Source organism: Gymnodraco acuticeps, unplaced genomic scaffold (genome assembly GCF_902827175.1).
Source record: "Gymnodraco acuticeps unplaced genomic scaffold, fGymAcu1.1, whole genome shotgun sequence".
Lineage (NCBI taxonomy): Eukaryota > Metazoa > Chordata > Actinopteri > Perciformes > Bathydraconidae > Gymnodraco > Gymnodraco acuticeps.
Window position 1 is genome coordinate 358,840 of NW_022990400.1, and position 26,516 is coordinate 385,355.

At 41.9% G+C, this 26,516-nt stretch overlaps 1 protein-coding gene across 3 annotated transcripts in view; it reads left to right on the plus strand.

Moving 5' to 3' along the window:
- The window catches only part of eml3 (EMAP like 3), a 76,484-nt gene that overhangs the window by 38,928 nt on the left and 11,040 nt on the right, over positions 1 to 26,516 (plus strand). For all 3 annotated transcript variants that reach the window (XM_034224837.1, XM_034224839.1, XM_034224838.1), the window contains 11 exons: positions 1,531 to 1,641; positions 1,873 to 1,901; positions 6,122 to 6,157; positions 8,547 to 8,667; positions 8,999 to 9,148; positions 11,963 to 12,032; positions 13,365 to 13,475; positions 18,440 to 18,535; positions 24,249 to 24,383; positions 24,923 to 25,061; positions 26,279 to 26,430. In XM_034224837.1, the coding sequence (XP_034080728.1) occupies positions 1,531 to 1,641; positions 1,873 to 1,901; positions 6,122 to 6,157; positions 8,547 to 8,667; positions 8,999 to 9,148; positions 11,963 to 12,032; positions 13,365 to 13,475; positions 18,440 to 18,535; positions 24,249 to 24,383; positions 24,923 to 25,061; positions 26,279 to 26,430 (1,150 nt within the window). The remainder of the gene's footprint in view (positions 1 to 1,530; positions 1,642 to 1,872; positions 1,902 to 6,121; positions 6,158 to 8,546; positions 8,668 to 8,998; positions 9,149 to 11,962; positions 12,033 to 13,364; positions 13,476 to 18,439; positions 18,536 to 24,248; positions 24,384 to 24,922; positions 25,062 to 26,278; positions 26,431 to 26,516) is intronic.

Genomic DNA, 26,516 nt, shown 5'->3' on the forward strand with positions numbered 1-26,516 from the left:
CCATGCCCCTCAATGGAAACCTGAGGTACTGGGAAAGCTTCAGTGCCCAGCTACCACACCTCTATATTTAACACTTTTTGTTAAGATTAGTAAAGATTTGCTTGCAGAAGTAGTTTGCCAGATGAGTTTCACTTCCTCAATCCATAAACAATGACGTAGATTCATGCCAAAGCTTTTTTTTGTCCAGTAACACTTCCTCATGGTGTTGCTACGGCTACAATGGCATGTCATCAGGAAACAGGGGGTATGTTGCAGGTAATCCAGAGAGACAATATGAGAATTGCCCAATACAGTTTGAGACCCTTACCAACCCTTTCTCCTAAAAGTTACAGAAAGGATTTAGAGTGATGTTCAGGGGTTAAAGGCTACTGCCAGTTAAATACATACATGGTTTGGTTTTACACTTCTATTAGTAATCCCAAATTCATTGCTGAGATCTGGAAACATTGTCAAACAAATGAGTTCAACAGGGTGAGGAACATGATCAGAGACTGTCGACAAACCTCCAGGTTAGCCAAATAGGTTTGGAAGAGGAAGGTACACAGAAGTTAGTTCCTAAACTGCTTCTCATAAACATACATCTCAATTCTCAAACCTACTTCCTCCTCTGGATAAACTGTTGGCACAACCTGTCTGACACCTCCTGTGTTGGTCTGCTTTAAAGTACGATTCTAAGATGTTAGTACTAGCTTACTATCTGCAGTAGAATCCTTAGCATATTTCCAAGGCCAAGGGTTAGCATATCATTAGCTGACATGTTGTAGGTGCAGCCCTGTTAAGAACTGGAAGAGCTAGTGGAAGTCATGTAACACTAGTCCTGGATGCTATTTGACAGTGTATGCTAACGTTAGCTGCTCTGTAGTGGATCTGGGGGAGTTTAACTTGGTGAAGGATTGAGATCTGATTAGCTTGCCAAGCTAACTTTTTGCCTTGGTCCTGTTTGTGTTAAGTTGTTTGGACTTAACTTCCCTCTGGAAGTTAAGTAATGTTAATGTTAATGTTAATGTTAATGTTAAGATTAAGTAATGTTAATAGGCTAGCTAGCCACAGCTGATCGGTGACCATCAACAGTCCTTATATCCAGAAACACCACAGTGGACATCTTTAAATAAGGAGCTGCTTTTGTGTATATCTGTCCAAAATCAACAACCACAAATCAATATGGTAAATCTCCAAGCAGTGTAATTCTAAACTGCATATTGGTGGTTCTATACCGGAAAGCTTGACAGACGTAGAATAGCTCATAATGGGGGCAGTAAGGGTCAGTTATATAGTGAGTGTGGCCAAAAAAAAAGACCCAAGTTTTATTAAACTACGTATATCCTTTTCGAAGGTTTAGCAAAAAAAATCAGACACAAACGTTGCAAGACTAACATGCATGTTTATGTGTATAATTACTATAAATGCATGCAAATCCTCCTTCCATTTTGCATGCATTAACAGCGGGCTAACTGAATGCATCGGTGTGGGATTTATGGATTGTATTTGGACACAGAGTTTGAAGCTGATTTCAGTCCTTTGGTGTTTCAGGGTTCGTAGGAACAGCGAAAAACTGGTAAACCCAGAGAAGCAGAGGAAACGTCTGGACAAGAAGGCAGCGTCCTCTGCAAACCTCCTCATCCGCTCCTCCAGCCTGGAGAAGTAAGCCACGCTGCCATCACTCACAGCTGTCACCACGCACTCACAAAGCTCACTTTTTCCAATTGCTGCTGCAGCCTCACATATCTCATCTAAGAGACACTCTCTGGAACACTGATGGCCCCTATGAATAATAATAATCGCATTCCATTCGCATGAAAACCTTGCAGTGATTAGTGAGGGACCGAATGGTGTCACACAGCTGTCTCACACAGTCTCTTTCTGTCTCCACAGTCGCGCGAAGGAGATGGTCGCCAGTACAGGTGATGTAGCTTTTCTCTCTTTAATCCTGAAACTGAGATCCCAATAATGTGTTCACAACTTTATCCAAATGATGAAGGAAGTACATTTGCCATATACACATGGTATTTTATGCAGAATCCAAAACAGTTCAACCTGTAGATGGGTCAAGAAATGTTTTGGCCCTTGTGGTTTGCTGGGTCAATAATCAATAGCTGCTATGTCTCTGCGCTGGTGACAGCCGTGGTGGAGGCATTATGCTTTTCTGGACTTACAATTGGTTAGTTTTAGAATGTATTCCAACCAATAAGACATCCCTCTCCACGTTGGCATTCATGAGACATCACTGTGAAGAAGAATAGAACTAGGAATCTGATTTTGCACCCGACAGACCAACAGTCTTAGCCAACTGTCTTTCAGTTCATTACAACTAGGCAAAACGCTTTAGTTGTTTTGCAGCGTTTTATGCGCACACGTGCTAATAATCAAGGTCTTGCATATCAAACCCATCCTGCGTTGCCTCTGGTTGTGCAGTAATTCATATGATAATGTAACAAACCATAATGAGTGTGTTTCCCAGTCAGGATGAGGTTTTTGCCGTTCCCTAGTTATTTGTTTGCACGTTAGCATCATATCCTGTTTCCAGAAACCTGGACAATCCTCTCCTGTAATGTAGTCAGAGAAACAAAGAATACAATGCTTCACAACATAAGAATGATCCACATTCTGCGATTATCTTTCATTACTGGAAGACTTGAAGCAGACAAAGACGCACCTGCACACAATCAGAAAACTAGATACTAGAGATATGTAAATAAAACCAGGTTTCCTTTCATTCCATATCAATCATCAGTCATATCAGGAAAGGGTTTAGGGTACTGTAACTATAGTAACACCCCTGAGCCTGCTGATGATGCTAAATGTTTTTGGCAGTTTTCCCCAGTATGCTGCCTGTCAGGCATTACACGTCAGCTGTACTGTTTGATTGCATGAAAACCGGGCCCTTTGTTGATTGACAGGTGACCTTTATCTGGAGTGAAATGCAAGACATGTTTTTCCAAAGAAAGGCTTCTTTAGTGAAACAGAAGTAGCATTATAAGAGGAACAAATATAGACATGCTACAAAGATTGTTAGAATCAGGGACTGTTTCCAAGTCTTTGTAACTTCAGAGTTGAACTTTACTTCTGAACTTGTCCATGCAGCTCCTCACCGGTTCACACATGTAGTCATTTGTCCAAAAATCATCGCATCTCCCAACCAACCACAGTTGTGGTTACCGAGCTTTTCGAGTGTTGGCCTTTATTCTGGTTATGGTACGGCCTGTTTTTAGGCCTCATTCCTACAATCCAGAATAGCAGAATGTGTCTCTCACTCTCTCATGTTGTTTGTGAACGTCAAGGAGAAGAAGAATTGTGTTTGTTGAAGCCAGTGTAGAATGCTGGCAGCAGGCCTGGATGAGATGACACAGCTGTACAAGATGTTCCAAGTTGACTTTAATCCTTTTTCTCTGATGTTAAGAACGTGGTCTGAGCAACTGATTTGACAGGACTATACTCACTGCTGGTTGACTAGGGCAAAATAGGGCTGTTACTGTTCATTTGAAACAACACTTTAAATGAGGGGGGAAATGTAATATGCAAAAACATTTAATGTATGAGCCAATTATCAAACATGTTGCATGTTGCTTAAAAAAGTGAGATATATAATTGTTATTCATTTAATTGTAAGACTATTATAAATATTTGATAGGGATGTCCCATGCTTTGCTCTATAATATGCTGAGCTAGGTTATTTTAAGGTAACACAGTATGTTTTAACGCATTCAAAATCTTTTCAGAAATAATAGTTGCTTAAGAGTTACATTACTATGAGAATATTGTCTGAAATACCTTCCTAAATACCTACAATTGTTTTACTAAGTCAGTCGTGTCTGTAATGTTAGGTCTCCCTAATGTTTGCTAACATTAGCCCCCATAAGCTACAGGTCATACCAGACTAAATCAAGCTGTTGCAGTAAAAACCCTGACTAGATTGAATCAAGTAAGAATGTTTTGCATTAATTATGGATAAGATTAAGTATTTGACAAAGAAAGCACTTGTTAGTTTTGTCCTTCAATAGTTAAAAAGCCTAACTTTAAATCAGTGCTAATGGGTTGTTTTTAGAGATTGTGAAAGCATGGCATCATAGTTTAAAACATATTTAGTACACCTGTGCTTTGTTTGTTTATGGTCTTCAAATAAAGTGTGAAGTTTAGTAGTTACTAATAATAATGCCAGGCATCGTGGGGAACTGGTCCCTGCCTAAATACTTGTGAACAAAACAGTTATCTTGGCGGTTATCTACAGAGCTTTACATCCAGCTGAAAGCTAGCAGCACACCCTGTTGACACCAGAAATATCACTCAACACGACATTTCCCACTCCTTTTTTAAAACTGGCAACCCATTTTTGAGTTCTTGTGAAGCCAAACACTGCGGGGCCAGTTTGGGCCGTGGGCGCTGCCTGGAATCACATCCACTGTGGTTAGCTCCAACGCGCCTGACGGGCTGAGGAGCTGAGGAGCTTCCCAAAAGAACATTCTTTAAGTCTTCGCCTGCTCTTTGTGTCAAGATGTCTTCATAACTCTTTCTGATTGACTAATAGTCGTGCTTGGCATGAGTGTAGCTTTCTCCATTCTTGGCAGGAAGTATGGGGCATAGGACAAATGTTTCTGAACACTATTTTTAAATGCTGTGGTGTTGTAACACCGATTTATTAAAAACTCTCAATTAAAGCTGACTACCTTGTCAGATATATTTATCAATTTAACAGTTCATTTAGAATGTATTTTATCAAGGCAAATAATAGCAGATCACCCTTTAAGTTAAGCTAAGAAGAAGTTTACTATTGTTCCCTATATTGTTGTTCTGGATGTTTACCTTTTTGTTTACGACTGACAGTGTTGGTTCTGTTTTTTTGTGGGAAGACACTAAAGAATGTTCTAATACCACCATCACCTAAATGATAACAGCTTCACAAGCTTTGGCTGGCTTTGTACTCATAGTTTCAGCCTCACCTAAGATACTTCCTAATGACTCCTAGCAAGGAGTTACTGATAACTCAGGATTAGCTAGGCTAAACACCTTTTTACTTTCCGATTAGAATACAAACTAAATGTCTGATAGCACAGTCTTTGTCGAAAACAACGTCCCACTTAAATAAGCTTAGGCTACACAGAATGGCGTTCAGTTTACAGTGCCTGCCATGGAAATCTCCCTTTAAAAACAGTTTTATTAATTCAAATGTTCAACTTTCAAAGCTTTTAACATTTGAGAATTTCATTTAAAATAAAAGAAGATTTGTTATTATCAAAGCATGGCACGGAAAAAGTGTTGTTTAGGTTACAGTACAGTGTAATCCAGTGCTACATGGGATAGAAGCCACTGTGTGTTTTTTTGTTTTGATCTTTGTTGAACGAAAAACTAAAATAATGATATGTGTTTTAGTTAACCTGTTAGCTCTGTTTCTTGAGTTACTGCTTATATTCCGTGATCAAGGACTTGTGTCTTTACTTTCAGGTGAACTGTACTTACAGAGCGTTGATGACCATTTTTACAAGGTTGAATTACGGCCAATAGTAAATGAAATAAATAATTAGAGAGCAGGGGGGATATTCTAAGGGTTAAGGGTTGTATTTATTTTTACACCCTAAATATGCCTGAATATGCAAAGATGCTGCCTTTATGTTTCTTCCACTGAATTGTCGGTTGCTGCAGGAACCAGTTTTTCTACTTGTCCTGCAGCTCTGATTTATTTCTTCCTGTTCCCTCTTTGACTTCTGTCGACGTGAGAACCAGGTCCCTTAAGGTAAGTCTCTTCTCAAGGTGTCTCTTTGGCCTTTTACCAGTTACCACCATTTTATGGTCGGACAGATATTTGAAGACCCTCTGAGTCTGAGGGCTCACATTCAGTCTGCTCAGCCTTGCTGCTCGCCTTCACCCCCCAGTCTCATCAAATAACACAACTGTTTCCTAGGGAACAGAGCCAGGTTGGAAGTCCAAAAAAGAAATGGAAAAGGAAAATATAATCCTGCATGAAATCCAAAGCTCATAGATCTTACGTGTAAAATAAAAAGGGAATAGATCCTTAGGGATCGTAAAGAAAACATTAGGTCAGCTGTGGCTGGAATCAGCTGTGTGTTAAAGCAGAGAGGACCATGGGGTTTATTTGTATGGCTAACCTCATGCCTTCCCTCTCTCACAGGATCCCCCGGGTCCAGAAGAGGAACCTACAACCAAGGTAGACCTGTGTGATGTCACTTTGTGTTTAAGCAGTTTTTATACCTTGAAGGTCAACCGAACATGCTGTTCTTTTCCCCTTCGCTGTTTGTTCACTGGCCAAAGCCCACCTCCAGTATGACTCATACAACAACAGAACTCTGTTATACCTTAACAATTTAATAACATCATTAAAAAAAAATAACTCATACAATACAACTGTTCCAACTGAACAGCACCACAAACTAAATCCATGAAAATTACTGTTTAATCATTACCTCTATCAATAAAATAATAATTCTTATTAATGGGGCGAAGCCTGCGAGCTAGTTCAGGCAGTCAACTCGAGCACTTATGCTGCATTCATACATAACGCCCCCTTGCCACTCTACAACCAACCAAACAGTCTCCTTAATACGCCGCTCTATTGAACCTGCCAGATCTCTCTCCATTAGAGATGTTAAGATTCACCGATTCGCATCGGTGCACCGGCATAAACGTTCAAGATGCGAGTGCACCGGTTGAAAGAGTGCACATCGGCTACAGTTTGGGTTGAACCGGGTTGAACTCGCGATGCATCGATGGCGTAGCGTCTTTGCATCGGTAAAAAACCGATTCATCATATAAAATTCCCTCATCTTGTCAACGCTCAGCAGAGACGATCTTTGATATTTGCTTCGCCACTACGGAGGCCGAGAGTCTCAGTTATCAACACACACGGAAGTTGAGGGGAAAGAGAAACACAGCGCACCAAAAAATACCTACAAATCAAACGTTTGGCAACACTTCGGATTGTTCAAGAAATACGGTGTAATAGTCCTTTATGCTACATAGTTGACCGCAGGTCATGGAGAGTAATAAGGTATCCGTAGACCTTTGTATGAGGTATCTTTATTACTTAACAGGTCTACAGCCATGATACATAGATCCGTCCTAGATGCGGGCTTGCATACACACAGTATCACTCCGCAGCCGCACCCCATCAGTAACGTCCTGATGGTATATGTGCGCGGCACTATATACTACAGACGGTCAACTTGAAAAATCGCTCGCAAATTGTTAACGATTCCGAGCCGCTTTAAAGTACACAAGTAGTACGAGGAACTTAGCGACGCACATAAAGAGGCGACATGGGGTCTGCGGCTGAAAAGAGAAACATGAAAGTTAGACATATGAGTTAAATCACTCAGTGAGGAGTTCTGTCAGAGAGAGTGGTGTTTAGTTTACAGCAGCCTGTGACGGCCAATAATAATGTAAATGTCTTCCTCACTGTAAGCAGTTATGAAATACCTGTTTGTGAAAGGTTATTTGTATTCTTTATTGTTCATATAGAACCCACTGCTTTCTGCTCACTGGTGAGTTAGCCTATGAATGAGTGTTAAGCACATCAGGCTGGCAGCTGTATGGGCATTGCTCTATGGTAGCTGTTATTTGCACATTGTTAATCATGAGCAATGCATCCTTACATTGTTGGATGTGGACTGTGAGGTGTTATAGAATTGTACTCTGGAAAGCTTTTAAAGGCAACAAAATAAACGGCATGATGGGATGTGCAGTACCAAATATGTAAAGCACTTTTTTGTTAATGTATGATTTGCTGCATATAAGGAATACAACAAAAATCCTCTGTCGTACCATATTGAAGTATCATTATTTTTGCATCGTGTTGAATCGCATCGTATCGCATAATGTTGAATCAAATCGTATCGAACTGTATCGCAACAGGGGTGAATCGTATCGTATCGCATCGCCTAGTGTTTCAAATGTATCGTTAATGTATCGTATCGTGGCAACATATCGAGATGCGCATCGCATCGGCCTCAGTGATGGAGATGCACATCCCTACTCTCCATGCATTGCTTGCTGCTGCTATTGCTGCAGCTACCTCTACGTCGCTGCTGCTTGCTGCCCCACCACCACCCCAGCTTCCACCCCAGCTTCCACCTGTAGGCTCGGGGGTTAGTTATTTGATCATCACTCATCGTGCTATGTATATCTATGGAGTGATGATGCCCGAGCCTAGTCGCCAAACTTAACTATATGCTGCTTCTAATAAACATGTTAAAGGAACACGTGAGTTGTCTGACTGAAATGTCGTTTTTTTCGTCCACTTTTAGCCAGGTGTACCTAATAAATGATAACATGTATTTCAGATGTTGTTTTGTCAGGCTATTCTGCTGCCCCCAAGTGGCATTAATAATCAATAATGCAGCTTTGTGTTTGTTTTGCAAGTACAAGTGGGAATGCAATGTCATGTGATGACACCCGTTTTTTTCATCAACAGCTTGTTGTTCTATCTCTTTCTATGTTTCTCTCATTTATTTATTATTCTTTACATTTGTTCTATATATTTTTTTCTGTATATTTAAAACTGCTGAATTTAAATGTCTCCTGGTGTGTTTGTCCTCCAGAACAGTCGATCAAAATGTTCATCCGGGGCCGGCCCATAACCATGTACATCCCCTCCAACATCCTGAACTATGAAGACCTGAAGATGGAGCCGCCCTCTGAGAGGCTGGAGCTGGACTGGGTGTATCCTTCCACAGTACCACAGCAGCAGTGTGCTGCCTCCATATTTATGAGGGATATGTTCAATTCAGACAGTGCCTATTTCACCGTGCGCTCATTTCCTGGATTCAAGCCACGTTGTTTGTAATGGAAAGTATCTCTTTAATAGTCTGTGAGAGCAGCATCAACCACATATGAACTGTGAGCTGTGGGTGACATATGTTTAGAAAGACATGTATGGAAACATGGAGATTACTTGATAATGACGCACTTTCTTCGTGTGGTGAACTGTTCTTTTATTAGATGAAATGGATCAATGATTAACCTGAATGTGACCTTGACCGTTTCCTGCCAGCTATGGTTACCGGGGGCGGGACTGCCGTGCCAACCTGTACTTCCTCCCGACGGGCGAGGCAGTGTACTTCATCGCCTGTGTTGTTGTGCTCTACCACATCAAGAACCGCACACAACGCCACTACACCAATCACACAGACTGCGTCCGCTGGTCAGTGGGACACAATTCATTTCATCTGCATCTACACACACACAATGAAATCAAACTCACTTAAAGAGCTGGAGAACATGTTTTAAGCATCACATGGCCTAAAGGCCGTAAAAGGTCAGATGTTGCCTATTTGAGAAATTATTAAGTTAAATTATTAAGTTCTTCCAAATGTATTAAAGGTCCCATGTCATGGCCATTTCTACTGATCATATATCCATTGTTGAGGTCTACTAGAATAGATTTACATTGTTTAATGTTCCAAAATCACATTGGTTTCTCATACGGCATCTCTGTATACTGGCCTACAGGGTGTACTTTGAGGGTTTTTGACTCTGCAGACCGTTCACATGCATAACAACCTTCATAACACACAAGGTGACGGGTCCTTTAAAGGACCCTATCATGCTTTTTGGGATTCCTCTTTCCTGTAGTGTGTTATATAGGTGTCTAAAATCCCTGTGTTCCATCCATGACATTACATAGTGACATCATTATGTAACACTTGCGCTTCTATTGGCTAGTGCTCTAACACATTGTACGTGATAGGCTAAGGGCAGGACATTTCCGACATCTCTAAGCGGTTGACCAATCACAACAGAGCCGGCCAGTTAACCAATCAGAGCAGACTCTGCTTTCAGGCTTAAAAAGGCTAATTGTATAGATCCAGGGTTAGTATTAAATTTCTTGAATAAAATGAGTGTTATTGTAATCCCTAAAACCCCAGTCAAGCATAAATCTGGCCCTCAGATTATTCAACCTATGACTTTATATATATATATTTCTGCTAATCTCAAGATACTACAAATCAAAAACATTCAAAACAAGGTGGACCATGTTTTAACTTAAAATAGATTATTATTTCACAATATGGTTTGGCATTAAAATCATTTTAACTCACAATAATCTTCAAATATCTTAATAATATAAGGCCACTGAGCAGATTGGGAAGTGCACACACACATAGTGGTCTCATGCTAAACTGGTGACATTGAGGGGATTTTGTGTTGGATAATTAGGCATTGACATAGTTCAGTTTTATATCTGTTCATTGATATAGAGGAGGAGTAGTTGTGCATTTATGGAAAAATAAACACAAAGAAAAAGCTACCTTTAAAAAATGACCCATATATGTTGGGACTAGGCCTCAGATTAGTAGGGAATTGGCCATAAACCTATTCTGTTCAAGTTGAACAAGCAGAAAGATCTATTAAAAAGGTATTCAAATGATTGAAGCCCACTGAAACAGGACATTATAAAGTCCATATATAACCCTGGTGAGGCAGATCTACATACTGGTAACCAACACACCCAGATCAGTTCAAAAGAGAATAGTATATGTGTTTCTGCTTCACCTACTGTAATGATGAACTCAGGTCTTTATAGCTGCTGGAGGCTGAGGAGGGTGCAGTATTTACTGTGTACTAAAGACTTGGGAGATGATCAGCACGCTGGCATGTCACCACATGTCTCTAAAGTTCTGAGCTAAAAACTGTACAAAAAATAGCTGAGAAAAAAGTTCGTATTAGGGCTCAGATTCAGGGGACTTTCCTACTGCTGGCATCATGAAAATAAAACGTACACAGCCTTCAGTGGAGAATTTTGAAAGTAAATGTTTCCCCAGAAAATCCCCCTAAATCCCAATACCAAACTGCCAGGCTCTCAACACAAAGCCATGCATATACAAACCAACCTACAGTAGCCAAATAATTAGGCTCATTCCCATTCAAGACATTGGCACACACATACTCGGTGAAATAACCACACTTTTAAGTTTCTCAATTGAACTCAGACCAACAACAATCTTTATTATAGGTTTGCTTATTTTCACTTTTGACAGTATGAGTGTTTTGGACAAATTCATGAACTAAATATGCCAAATATTACTAGTGCGCATAACATGTGTTTTTTTCACCAACTTAAAAAAAAACAGGGAAATTAAATCCAATCTCTGGCTTGGGCACCTGACTAGTGTGCCTTTTTGCACTAAATAAAAGCAATGGGGTGTTGTGTGAAATAACACATATTTATTTGCCCCAATTGAAATATTAAGGCCAAATATGTATATTCCTGAAATAATGGTTTCCAAGTGGCACTTAAAGGCTTTGGGGCAAACCACAGTTTAACTGTTCCTGCAGGGAAGCCAATAAAGTAAGGAACACTCTGGCTTTAATGGTCCACTCGATCACATGTGATTTGGAATGAGACCATGACTATAAGGTACTGACTTTCAGCTGTAAGGGCATTTGGGGGGTAGCTTATTATGTTAGTATGACTTTTTTTTTCTTACTTTGTGTTTGTTCCAGTTGTCTCCATTCCATCAATGTCATTTACAAACCATTTTAGCAGTTGCTAGAAGCTCAATTTTCTTGAATATAGAAAAATATGTACATTTAATAGTTGTTATTTTGGTTGATTGACTTAAAACAACTTGTACAGCTACAGAAGCAGTTTTTATTTTCTCTCAATATTTGATATTGATGCAATTAAGAAGATAGCTTGAAAGACAATTTCTTCCCCACTCTTAATCCCGCCTTCAAAGCTCTGATTGGTTCCCCAATTGGTAGAAACAGCTATCTCTCAACACAACATCAAACCCATTTAAGCAACATGAAGATTTAGACAGACAAACACAAGGTGTACCCAGAGAAGCATTTAGAAGCTAAAGAGACAACGTTTTTTAGGAGTTGTTGGAGACCAAAACAGAGATACAAAAATGTTGTTTCGCTATTCATATACTTGAATAGGGTTTTATCTTAGAGCCATTTACAACTTATTTTTGTTATGTAGTTAAATCATTTCTTGTTCTTCTTGCAGTCTTACCCTCCACCCTGACAAGGTCCGTGTGGCGTCTGGACAGACTGCGGGGGTGGATAAAGATGGCAAGGTGACTCCTGATAGGGATACCACCAAATAGTGTGTTTTTCCACTTCCATGATGAAAACCTCGTCGTCCATTGTGCGTATCGTAGTGGAGGTGTTGTGATGAAGGAGGGGGGTCTGCTAAATTAGTATATGTGGGGGATGGGCCTGGCCCGGATGCTCACCTTTCCACTTCCTGCGAGGGGGGGCTGCCTGCCCGACGTTATGTTACGGCTGCGCCGTGGCAAAAATAGGATTCATCCTAATTTTAGAGAAGCGCTACGCCGAGCCGCTTCTGGGACGCGTCTGAGCCGTAACACGGCGCGTGTGGTGGAATAGCACCATGAATAGCACCCATTGACTAGAGTGGCCGCAATCCTTACGACCGCCGCGGCGAAGCCGTAACACGGCACAGCCGTAACACAGGCGCAGACGGACCCGTTGGAAACTGGGGGTTCGTAGTGCACTGATCGATTAGGCTAAGCTAACCTGTAGCTGCTCCCTCCACACTCATAACATTTCATACAGACATAAATAAAGCAGCTGTATTCGCCATACAGGAAACACACATTTAAAACGGGTTTGCTTTCCGTTTTTGTGTACACAAGCATTAATCAATGGTTCGGAAAGTGGCGCTGTACCTTAATAATATAAAGGCTTGTATTTGCGTGCATTTCCTGTTCGGAAAGTGGCGCTGTACTGAGAGTGGAGGTGTCCTGAGATCAGCGTCTGCAGGCAGGCTCCATGGACCTGTCAGCTCCGGACTGCGCAAAATGCGTACATGAAGTGCTACGTCATGAACGCAAGAAATCTACCCTCGTGGGGGCGCGCTCATGTGATTGGCTTAGAATGGAGGAGACATCTGATTGGCTATAGATAGAAAAAATTACAAGTACGAACACATTTGTGTGTGCATTGAAAAACACAAGTGTGGATCCGGAAATACAAGTGGGAATCCTTTTGTGTGCATGTGTGTATTATGAGACTGTTCTGAGCCCATACTTAATTGACCCATATTTTTGAAAATATAAATGACTTGATATACTGCTGGGTAGCTTAACCTATACATACATAATGATTTATTAGTAGATTCATATTCTGTATTATAAATCCATACCTGCCAAGTAGCTAGTCACTACATTTGTAAAATGAATGTAGTGGAGTAAAAAGTAAAGAATTGCGGTCAAAATACCTCAAAATTGTACTTAAGTCAAACATACTTAGTTACATTCCACCACTGGGAACAACCCTTACCCTGCTCTATGTTTTTCTGACTGCATACAACCAGTCAGTATTATATTTTGGCTCATAATATTAGATCAATGGAACTAAAGTGTGTGTGTGTGTGTGTGTGTCAGCCCCTGCAGCCCTGTGTTTATATCTGGAACTCCACCACCCTGGACACCCTGCAGCAGATCGGCCTGGGGACCTTCCATAGGGGGGTGGGATCCGTGGCCTTTTCCTTTGCTGTGAGTTGATTGCAATATAAAACACTCACTGTACATCCTCAATTACACTTTATAAAGGATTTACCTCAACTGCAGCCAGGACCTGGGTTGCGGTCGGATAATCCAAAAATCATCTCCTAACGTCTATTCCTTGACCTCTGAGTCAAAGGTCACGGGGTTAAGGGATAGTGGATAGGAGAATTCAAAAGGACTTAGGAGAAGAGACTGCAGTACTTTAGAGAATCGACTATATATATATATATATTATAAACGTTAGTCCTTACCATCTATCACCGTGTATATCACCATTCAAACATCTTTTAAAAGTTGAACAAACCCCACACAGCTCAGTAAAGACTGTGAAATGTTGACTTTATTTGATCATTTCAGTAAAAACTAACGTTCATATTTCTCTTTTTGATTATAATACTGATGAACGTTCAAAACAAAGCACTTTGGCAACTTACCAGATACGTTTTAAAATGCTTAATAAGCACCGTAACTTTCATGATATCATTTCTCCGTCATAATCGGTTGTTTCCGTGAACGGCCAACTGTTGTACATTACATTGCATTTAGCTGACACTTTTATCCAAAGCGACGTAAAATAAGTGCGTTCGACCAACAAAATACAAACTTGAAGAAAACAGAATCATATAAGTACATCAGGTTTCATAGAGCAAAAACATTTCAAGTGCTACTCAACTGGCTTTAGATAAGCCAGCCCTTTATTAGTATATAAGTGCTTTGTTAATAGTTCTATTGGTCGAAGTGGAGTCAAAAGAGATGAGTTTTCAGTCTGCGCCGGAAGGTGTGTAAGCTATCTGCTGTCCTGATGTCAATGGGGAGCTCATTCCACCATTTTGGAGCCAGGATAGCAAACCCACGTGTTTTTGCCGATGGGAACTTGGGTCCCCTTCGCAGCGAGGGTGCAGCGAGCCGTTTGGTTGATGCAGAGCGGAGTGCACGTGCTGGGGTGTACGGTTTAACCATGTCCTGGATGTAGGAAGGGCCAGATCCATTCGCAGCATGGTACGCAAGTACCATTGTCTTGAAGTGGATTCTAGCAGTTACCGGAAGCCAGTGAAGGGAGCGGAGGAGCGGCGTGGTGTGGGAGAATTTAGGAAGGTTGAAGACCAGACGAGCCGCTGCATTCTGGATGAGCTGCAGAGGTCGGATGGCACATGCAGGTAGACCAGCCAGGAGGGAGTTACAGTAGTCTAGGCGTGAGATGACGAGAGCCTGGACCAGAACCTGCGTGGCTTTCTGGGTCAGCTGGGGACGTATCTTCCTGATGTTGTAAAGCGTGTATCTGCAGCAACGGGTTGTAGCAGCGATGTTTGCAGTGAAGGACAGGTTGTTATCTAGGGTCACACCCAGATTCCTTGCAGTCTGAGTCGGGGAAACAACAGAGGTGCCGATGTTGATTGTTAGGTCAAGAGTGGGACAATCTTTTCCCGGAAGGAAAAGCAGTTCAGTCTTGTCAAGGTTGAGCTTGAGGTGATGAGCAGACATCCACTGAGAGATGTCAGCTAGACAAGCAGAGATGCGTGCGACGACCTGGGTCTCTGAGCGGGGAAAGGACAGAATTAATTGGGTGTCGTCAGCGTAGCAGTGGTATGAAAAACCATGCGGGCTAATGACTGATCCGAGCGAGTTTGTGTACAAGGAGAAGAGGAGGGGACCAAGAACAGAGCCCTGAGGGACCCCTGTAGTTAATTGACAAGGGTCGGACTCAGACCCTCTCCAAGTAACCCTGTAGGTGCGGTCTTTGAGGTATGAGGTGATGAGGGAAAGTGCAGAGCCTGAAACTCCAAGTTCTTGGAGAGTGCGAAGGAGGATCTGATGATTCACCGTGTCGAATGCAGCAGACAGGTCCAACAGGATGATGACAGAGGAGAGGGAGGCTGCTTTAGCAGTGTGCAGTTCCTCAGTGACAGCAATGAGAGCAGTTTCTGTGGAGTGACCTGCCTTGAAACCAGACTGGTGCGGATCCAGAAGGTGGTTCTGATGGACATAACAGGAGAGTTGTTTAAAGACAGCGCGTTCAAGTGTTTTAGACAGGAACGGGAGGAGAGAGACAGGCCTGTAGTTTATAACATCAGACGGGTTGAGAGTGGGTTTCTTTAGGAGAGGGTTTACTCTTGCCTCCTTGAGACTGTTTGGAAAGTGACCAGAAGTTAGAGAAGTGTTGATGAAATGGGTGAGAAACGGTAGAATATCAGGAGCGATAGTCTGAAGGAGGTTTGAAGGGATAGGGTCCAGAGGACAGGTGGTAGGGCGGGCAGAGGTAATGAGGGTAAGAACCTCACTTGGAGAGAGAGGGGAAAAGGAGGTCAGTGTATGGGTGAAAGGAGGGTCTGGTGACCCAGCGGTGAGTAAAGGTGAGTCAGAAAAAGAAGGGCGAATATCATCAACCTTTTTTTCAAAGTGGTTAACAAAGTCGCTTGACAGAAGGGAGGAGGGGGAAGGGGCTTTGGGGGGGGTCCAAGAGGGAGGAGAAGATGGAAAATAGTTTTTTGGGATTAGAATAGGAAGATTGGATCTTATCTTGAAAGAAAGTGCTTTTTGCCTGAGAGATCGAAGCAGAGAAAGAGGAGAGGAGAGCCTGATAGGTTAGGAGGTCGTCATGGATTGGATTTCCACCGTTTCTGCTCTGCTGCCCGAAGGACGGTTCTATTAGCACGCAGTGCGTCATTTAGCCAGGGAGCAGGAGGGGACTGACGAGCCCTGCCGAGATGTGAGAGGACAGAGAGAGTCCAGAGAGGATGAGAGAGTAGAGAGGAGAGTTTCTGCAGCAGAGTTTGGAGGTAGGAGTTGGAACGAGTCAGAGGAAGGGAGGGCTGAGAGCACCGATGAGGCAAAGGTAGAGGGGGAGAAGGAACGAAGGTTACGGCGGACAGGTGCAGGATGAGAAGAGATGAGTTTGTTATGTTTGGAAAGGGGTAGAGAGAATGAAATGAAGAAGTGATCGGATGTGTGGAGCGGGTTTACAGAGAGGTTTGAAGTAGTGCAGTTCCTTGAGAATATGAGATCAAGGACATTGCCAGCTTTATGAGTTGGTGGGGATGGAGACAGTGAGAAAGCAAAGGCGGTTAACAGAGATGTTAGTTCGTCTATCTTCCCTGTCTGGAGGTTGAAGTCTCCGAGAAGTACAGCGGGAGGGCCAGTTTCAGGGATGTGTGAGAGGAGATGATCTAATTCCTCCAAGAAGTCCCCCAAGGCGCCTGGTGGACGGTAGAGAGCAACAATGGTTAACTGTATAGGATGGGTTACTGTGACGGCATGGAATTCAAAGGTGGAAGGAGTGAAGTTAGGTAGCTTGAAGAGGGAAAAGCTCCATTTGGGAGAGAGCAGGAGACCAGTGCCACCTCCTCTGCCAGTGGGTCTGGGTGTATGGGAGAAGGAATATGCAGTGGAGAGAGCTGCTTGGGTGGATGTGTTGGATGGAGTAATCCAGGTCTCAGTGAGAGCAAGGAAATCCAGGGACTGCAGGGAGGCGTAGCCAGAGATGAAGTCAGCCTTAGGAACAGCTGACTGGCAGTTCCACAGGCCGCCTGAAACTAGATGTTGGATCTCAGTGGAGCACGTGGGATAGACGAGAGCAGGCCGGTTATGTCGATTACGAGATACACGGGGCCAGTGATAATTGCGAGAAGACACATAAACAGGAATGGAGAAAATACACATGATTATAGCATGAGAGGCTAAACAATTAAATAAAACACCAGCGATACTTAGCTCAATCAAAGTAGGATTTGCCTCCTCTTTGCCTACCTCGTGACTCCAGCAGGACTCCTTTGTCTTTGTCAGTCTTACTCCAGCAGGACTCCTTTGTCTTTGCCTGTCTGACGCTCCAGGAAAGTGCTACCTAAAATGGACACCTGATTGCTGAGTTCTCACAGATGTGGGGCCACGCCCCTTTAATTAGTTCACTCTCTGCAGCTGGTGGCCCTCAAAAGGAAATCTAGACTGGCTCCCTCTTGAGTTGCTATAGTATCTTTTCAGTGGCCCAATGGTTTTACAATTACATTAAACCCTAAGTTATAAAGTTATGAGTTTAACCCTTAATACAGTTACACCTACTCAATAAAGCTCTTAGTATTCTACAAATGTTTAAATCAAAGTTAACCCTAGCAGTCAGTTAGTTCAGTTTTAAGGTTTCCGTCAAATTACTTGTCCCAAGTTTCTGCCTAACAGATACTGTAGCGGTTTTGAGATTTAAAATCACAATTTCAGTCAGATCAACTACAGAGCATTTATACAGAGTACACACACTGAAACAGAGAAGTCTAAAAACAGAATGTTACTCACACAATTCTAGAAGTCACCAGTTGTTATCCTGTTAAAATCGAGTTGCACACGATGTGAGACGGCAAATGCTGCGGCCGCAAGGCATTGTGGGGCAGCATTTTCTCCTCTCCTTTCGGTAAGGGAGGTCCAGTGGTTCCTAAGCTAAAGGAGGTTATAAAGGAAGTTTGAAACCTCCTTTCCTATCATCTAGAGAATTCTAACGGCTCTTATCATGGCTGCCACTGAGGGACTTCTGGGTCATTTCACTCCGTTAGGAAGGTTCCTAAGCTAAATGGACTATTGGACTTCAGCCCAGGCCTATATTTAGGACAGGGCTGAAGGCCCCCCTGTCCTCCAGCCAGTGGAACACCATTATCTGTCATGTTCAGTTCAGTTTGATGGTTATTTCCTCAGCCCTGACCTTATCAGCAGCAAAGAGGGATTTATTTTTCCATTTAATAATTTTCTCTAGTCACTTCCAATTAGCCATTTTGTGATTGCAGTGAATGTACCGTCAGTGAAACACAACACTTCCTGAGCAGCCTTTATTATCCTGTTGGAAGTGTTGAGTTTTATATTTTAGGCTAAAAAATAGCAGAGTAATAGTGAACATAATGGATTGAATTAGTGCTGTGGAACTTTACATGGTACTAAGTTGACGTGATGTGATTTTGTGTTGGTGTTGTGTTTAGGACTCCGGAGCGTTCCTGTGTGTGATTGACGACTCTAACGAACACATGATGTCAGTGTGGGACTGCAGTAAGGGGACCAAGCATGCAGAGGTCAAGGTAAACAAAGTCAGGTCACAGTGTAAAGGAACCCAACAGGGTTAATAATAAAGAAATATCAACCCTTCAAATGATAAGAAAAACATTTTAACAACAGCTTCATTTAAAACTAAAATAATTGTAACGCTCCTCATCTCTGCATGATAACCTAGCTGCTTTTTATTTCTTTAAATCCATATTTAATGACAGTATAATGTAACTTGAACTGAATGGATTGTTTTCCTTTTTAAGACACAATATCTGGATTTAAAGAAAGTTTCTATCAGTAAATATGTCTGCAGTAATCATGACAAATGAATGCAAACATATCTCATTGCAGTATCATCTGATCAGTAGAAATATATTGATCAAAAAGTCACTATAATAATATGTGATTTCTTGCTATCATGATTAACTTATTACTGTGGCGTTTGGATTCTTGGACCCCAAAGCAGAGACAGACAAAAGTAAAGTTCAAGGTGTTTAATAAATAAAACTAGGCCAAGGCAGGTACTGTCGACAGGGCTGGTAGCAGAAAGGTCCAAAAACAAACAGAAAGAAAACGTTCCTGGCCAAAAAAGTTGCACAAAAACTGCAAAGCGAAACAAAAACTCGGCTTGGGCTGCAGAGAGGCACTCTGGATCGACAAACAGCATTTCATTCTCTGGCAGAGAAGTGAGGTGAGGACCAGGCTCTTAAAGAGCAGGTTGGTTATGTGAGTGGGAACAGGTGTGCCTCATCTGCAGCCAGGAGAATACCAGCCACGCCCCCTGTCACACACCAGCCCTGCAGAGAAGGAGAGACTGTGGGCCCTTCTCAGGTCAGTTAAATGGATTCCTTGCGTCCCTCACTTGCGTCGTTTCCCTGCGTCTAGTCCCTCCCACCAGGGAAGCATGGAGAGACGCAAGGAAACCACGAGAAGCAGGGAAATTAGTTTTAAGAGCAATGGGACGTCCTTTCCTCCGGAGCGTCACGTGAAGCGACGTCCGTTTGTGATGACGCTGCACAGCTGATCGTCTGACAGCAGCTCTTTCCCCGTTATTTCCACACACCCCCCCGCCACACATTTACTGACACAAACCTTTGTATCATCTGTTGTAGACCCCAATAAATAAAATAAAATAAGAACTCATTCTCAAAAAAGATAAACGCCATTCTTAAAATGTAGAAACGAAAAAAGCGATCATGAAAATATTTCCAATAAATTAAGAAAATGATTTTTGACCACTTTGTTGTTCAGATATTATTACGTTCCCTACTGGGCTAGGGGAACCAAAGGGAAGCAACACAACCAGAATGGGATTGGTAATAATTATAAGTGGTTTTATTATAAAACAGTGTGAAACAAAATGGCAGGCATGCAGCCTGAACAAACAAAAGGGCCAAAAGGGCACAGGAACCAAACAAAAGGAGGACTCTAAAAGTGAGCCTATTTACACACCTGAAATCACTAATCAACACTAACGAAAGGAGGCTGCAAGAAAACACAGCTAAATAAGGCAACTAACAAGGGGGAAAAAGAAAACACTACTCTAAGCACAAAACAGTACACGCTACTCTAAACACACATCACCATGCACGCTACTCTAAACACATATCTCAACACGACACTAAGCACATATATAATCACACTAAACACACTACACGAGTTAAACACAGTCTAATAGCTTAAGTCCAAAGTGTCCACAACACAAGAGCAAAATGTGTGAGGCGTCTACTCGCAGCAGAGCCTCCTGAGTGATGATTGTCCCCAGCTTTGTAGTCGTCTCCAGCAGGTGTGCGCCGGCTGTGTGCTGCGATTGGAGTGCGTCGGGCCCTGCGTGCTCCAATCACAATCTTCAGGGGGCGGACCAGGAGATGGCAGCCAATCACGACAGGGCAATCGCACAGCTCATTTACATGCAACACACATTAACACAGTTAAGAGAACCAGGAAGGCAGCAGCCGTAACAGATATATCACATATTTGTAACTAAATGAAACATGAATTGAAAGAAAACACAGTATAAACTGAGGAGTGAGTCCTGTGAGGTTCATGTATTTTCTTCACTCCGCTGAGAAACTGCTCTCATGTCAAGAAGCATCAGATCAGTGCATGCACTGCATCGTCCAATCAGTGAGCGATACACAGTAAGGGGGCGGGGCAAGTGTTTGAGGATTGCATCGGAGGATGGTCTGGTGGTTCCTCGGTTATCACTCCTCCATTATCACTCCTCGCTCCTCGATCCTCGGTCCTCCGACAGAAATAAGGCCATTGGGACGCTACTCAAGATGGCGCAGACAAATCAACTTCCGGTGAGACCGAGACCGAGGAGCGACGAAATGAAAAATAAGAGAAGTGAGAAGGGCCCAGCCCTGCAGAGAAGGAGAGACAGAGTAGTGAGGGGTAAAAGGAGCAAACAACAGGAAATAACACAACAACAACAAAAAACATGCATAAACATAACAATCACGATGATAATGCTTTTGTTGTTGTGTTTTAGCTTATTCTGAAGATCCTCTGCGGCTATGTGGCTAATAAGAAATAGTGTTCAAATAGTGTTTCCCGCTTTGAGCTGAGGTTGGCTCATATTTTTTTGATAACTATTTTCATTTGCATTTATTTTTTTAAGCAAAAGACATTCCCCCAAAGAAGAATACATCCAATTAAATAAATAGAACAAAGTGACAATAATTAAAAAAAATGAATCCTGAAATTAATACAATTACAAGTACATATAAAGATGTGACAGTCAACAATCATTCTAAAAACCCCACTGAAAACAGCATTCATGATTCATCTCTTGCATACTAATTGACCAGGTCGTATAGTTCCTTGCAACAAGTGTATGAATGTCCCCCATTTTTGATAGAAGGCATCAGGTTCTCCCTTAAAGCAGAGGTCCATTTCTCTAAGGCCAGACAATGAGAGAGGTTTCTTAACCAGTGACTGATTGAGGGGCTTTCTGGGTTTGTCCAAAAGACAGATATTAAACGATCAGCTTAGAGAAGATAAAAAACAATTAGTTTTCTCTTGGTGTTATTAAGTCTTGGAATCACAGGGAAACACCAAGAATACAGAGCATTCTGGGAGTGTGGCGGAAACGTTTGGTGATAATGTGTCCAGAACCTCTTTCCAGAATGCTTGATAATTGCATTGGAACAGTGTTCCTTATCATTATTAGACGTTACACATTGATCTGGATTATTTGCATCAAAATGGGGTTTGTCTGTCTCATCTGATTGTTGGCAACACAAACCTAGCTCCCAAAAGGTTTGACCTTTCCATTAACAGTTTTTATTGCAGACATTTTACATTTATGGAATGATCATCCAACGCAGGCTTTAATAATCTCTACAGCAACAATGCGATCCTTCATCTGAAGTTCTGAATGTGAACACAGCGACAGATTCTTATTTCCAAATGGCCATCATGGCTGCATGCTGAATGTGTAGATGCTTTTTATAAAGGAGGTCTGTTTGGAGAGATTAAAGGGGGGGGGGAGGCGGTGGTGTCTCTGCTCTGCTTTTATGGGCTTTTATCCCAAAACGCCTCAACTTCCCTGAGAGCAATTCCAGCACGGCTGTCATGGCAACAGTGTAAATATTTTATACGATGAATTTGTCCAGCTGTGTGTGTGCGTGCGTGTGTGTGCGTGCATGTGCGTGTGTGTGTGTGTGTGTGTGGTGTGTGTGTGTGTGTGTGTGTGTGTGGTGTGTGTGTGTGTGTGTGTGTGTGTGTGTGTGTGTGTGTGTGTGTGTGTGTGTGTGTGTGTGTGTGTGTGTGTGTGTGTGTGTGTGTGTGGTGTGTGTGTGTGTGTGTGTGTGTGTGTGTGTGTGTGTGTGTGTGTGTGTGTGTGTGTGTGTGTGTGTGTGTGTGTGTGTGTGTGTGTGTGTGTGTGTGTGTGTGTGTGTGTGTGTGTGCGTGTTCTGTGATGCAGCAGGGGGAATGCATAGGTGGCTGTTTGAACGTGTATATCATCTCAAGTCGGGAATTGAATGGGCTCGTTCAAGAACTTGGTGTTTGGTAGCATGGAGGGTCCTGGTACACCCAGTGCTGACCCACACTGTATAAACACCAGTTCATCCAGCAGGAACCAGATAATTACACCCCCCTCCCCTCTGCACTGAAGTGGAACAGTCCATATGCTATGAATGGAGCTTTTTATGTCCAAATGATGCTTCTGTACATACTGTATACATCATCCCACTAGGACTGTGCATTTGGTGGTAAAAAACATCTCAAGGAAAACAATCTGCAGTTCTCTTTGGGCCTTTGGAAAATATGCGTTGCACAACCTTCATTTAAAGCTGCTATTCTTGTCTTGGGATTTCTTTGTGTTGGGACCAGCAGATGTAGGTCACGTTTTCTGTCGGCCTTCAATTCTCCCATGCTTTGGCGGTAGTTTTAAGATATTGAATATAGGGTTGCGCTGGAATTGTCCAAAAATCAGCTCCTTTCTTTTTTTTGGTGATATACTTTATTAACCCTCGTGGGGAAATTGCTTCTCTGCATTTGACCCATCCTAGTGTTAGGAGCAGTGTGCTGCCATTTTGAACGGCGCCCGGGGAGCAGTGTAGGGAACGGTGCCTTGCTCAGGGACACCTCGGTAGCACTTGGTCTTTCCGGGACTTGAACTGGTGACCTTCCAGTTGCCAAGCCAAGTCCCTATGGACTTCGACACCACCGCTTCCTAACCACTATTCCTTAACCTCTGTGAGAAACGTCACAGGGTTAAGGAAAGATGATAGGAGGATTCATCAGGACTTAGGAAAAGAGACTGCAGTGCTTTGAGAATCAGACTGCACCTACACTATCCGACGTATTTATGACGCGCCAGAGGATCTCATCAATGTGCGCCTGCTGTGGGGAAACTACAGTTTTCCATACAGTAAGGCACATAGATACTTTGCACCGTGCGCTATAATGGTGTGGTTTTATACAGGCCTTATGGACGCTGACAACAGAAAATATATACATTACCAAGGGTAGAAAAGGACATAAAACAGTAAAGTGGAACATTTGTTGCACATATTAATCTCATAGACTGTATATATATATACTGTATTAATCCACATGAATACAAATACGTATGATTGTATGAAAATATTTTTAAATAATTCAAATGTTATGCAATATATGCATAACTTGTTAGACCTTCACATTTATCACTGTGTATATCACCATTCAAACATGTTTACAACAGTTTAAGAAGTTTGGAGTGTTTCTGAGTTTGCATCCTGCAAACTTCAACCAAAACCAAGAGCTTAAAGAAGCCAAAATGCTCTGAAGCTGAGGCGAAGTGCAGGGTTTAATACAAATCCTACAGTATGTGATCAAATCTCAAAAATCCAGAACTATTCATTGACACATTGGATCCATTGTTTTTACTTTAAAATCATGATATGTGCCGCATTGAATAGATGCATGAGATGGATTTTAAAGCTCTAGAAGCCAAATGAATACATATTTATTATGAACAATGACTCAAATTAATGTGAAATAGTAATTAAAAAATGATTTGAAAGGAGTCAATCATAGTTATGATCGAATAGACAATCATAACTTGACTCTGCATCTCATCACCTTTTTTAGCCTCTTTTATATCATTGTTTTATGTTCCACAACTTTTCCTGATTACTTCTCTGCACTCCTATCAGCCTTATCATTCAAAAAACAACTGTCAAAGACCCTCATTTGTCTCACGTCTTTCTGATTGTGCCTAACACGTGTTTGTGTGTGTGGTGTTTTCAGAATACCAACGAGGCTGTGTTCGCAGTGGAGTTTAACCTCAGCGACAGCTCCAACATCATCACCTGCGGGAAGTCCCACGTCTACTTCTGGACGCTCAGTGCAGGACAGTTCACCAAGAAGCAAGGCATCTTCGGAGTAAGACACTTTCTATTCATCCTGAACGCAGAAAAAATCTTCCCTTTTTCTGTTTCTTTTTTTCCCTTTTTGGTCAAAGAAACATTACATTTTAAGCTGAACGTTTAGAAAGTTAAACTAAATCCTGTAAAAATCACACAACTAATATTAATTCTTATTGGTAATAATAATAATAATAAGACGGGTATTATTTTGAATTTTAAATCATTTTGAATAAATCTGACTTTTTTCATGTTCCTCAATAAAAATTACTTTTAAAAAAACTTCAATTCAAGTTCCCTTATTGTCTGTACAGAAAGTACAACTGAAATGAATCAGCTTCCTCAGTTTGAGGTCAAACATAGAGAAGTCAAACTTGTGAATAACCATATTGATTTGGGAGAGAAAGTCCAAAAGAGAAATGAACAATCTGGAAGAATCCAAGCTGTGAATCTGATTTAAATGTAATTGATGAAATGTTGAGTATTTTCAATCAAATATGTATTTTTACGCCAGACCTAACAATGTATCAATGTATTGTTCTATAAACATCTTTTCAGAAACACAAGAAGCCGAAGTTCATCCAGTGCTTTGTGTTCAGTCTGACCGGAGATGTTCTGACCGGAGACTCCGAGGGAAACATACTGACGTGGGGAAAGTCAGCCGCAGACGTCAAAACGCTCGGGAAAGGAGCCAAAGGTTAGTGTACTGCACAAAATCAAGTGTATCCAAACAGAAGTGAGTTATTCAAGTTTGTGACAGATAAAAACTGATGTATTAACTATGAACACTATAGGGAGGTATAAACAGATCATGATCAGGTGTACAAATATACAGTTTTGACTAGGTCGTCAATTCAGGCGATTAGTCGACTAATCGTTGCACATTTATGATATATAATATGATTATTATTTCTTATGCCTGTTTCAAAGGCTGATGAAGAACTTTAGTATAACAGCTTGTTACGTTGTGCTTCACATAAAATATTAAATTAAACTGTAATAATGACATTTCGTCATATAAATGAAATGTTACACGTAGAAAGTCAGCGGTTCATACAGCAGAGACGCCTGTAAGGACTGTTAATGTGTGTCGGAACAAGCAGAGAGCACAAACAGTCAATTATCAAACCAATAAATACTACACAGGAAACAGAAACACAGACAAATATGCGCGTCTGCAAAAATACCTCCGCACATTACGCCCTCATCATGAAATGAAAGCGTTAATTTATCGTTTTCTGAGGTCAGAATGATTATTATATATATTATATGTTGATTCAATGCTAGGCTGCTGCCTGACTTACTCCTGTTTTCCTCCAATTATGAGAAAGGAACACACATTGCCGTCGGTGTAATTAAGCTCCGTGTTTTGTTATGATGCCGGCGTTCAGGAAGCTGCGCTCCGATGGCGTGGATACGGAAGAGACTTTTTTCCTGCAGAGTTTTAATGTCACCTTGTCGGGCTCATCCTTTACTCGCTCAGAAATATCCCACATTTTGGATTTCCTGCCTGACAAAATGAGATCAATGACCAGGCACAGCTGGAGAGGTCTGAGGGGTTTCTAGCTGACGCGTTAAATAATATGAATAGATATGAGTAAGAAAAATGTAGTCATTTGGACAGTTGTAAATAAAGTGATGAGGTCACTCATCAAAGTCAGTCAATCACTGGGTTTTCAGCACCGAAAAAACTAAACTGAACGTTGATTTTAGTTAAATGTATTATATCAACCTTTTTCCCATAACTGTATTAGGTTAGTTGAAAGCTGTCATTGTTCAGAGTTCAGGTGATAGCAGAGGGGAGGAAGCTGAATCTGCTGCTCCAGGTGTGGAGGTTCTTGTAGTGCCTCAATGGGCAAATTGACATAATTGTTCTCTCTCCATCCACTGAAAAATTGGCTTCATTTCCAACAGAGACTTTGCAGATCATACGACAGACCCGCGCCCATGAAGGCAGCGTGTTCACCCTGTGCACCCTCCAGGGGGGGGGTCTGCTCAGCGGGGGAGGGAAAGACCGTAAGATCATCCGCTGGAGCGCCGACCTGGCCCCCGAGAGAGAGTGTGAGGTGAACCACAGCTGTATGTGTGTGTGATGTGTCGGTGGAGGGCTCAGAGGAAGTCCCATTAAAGGCTTGTTGATTAACGTGATTAT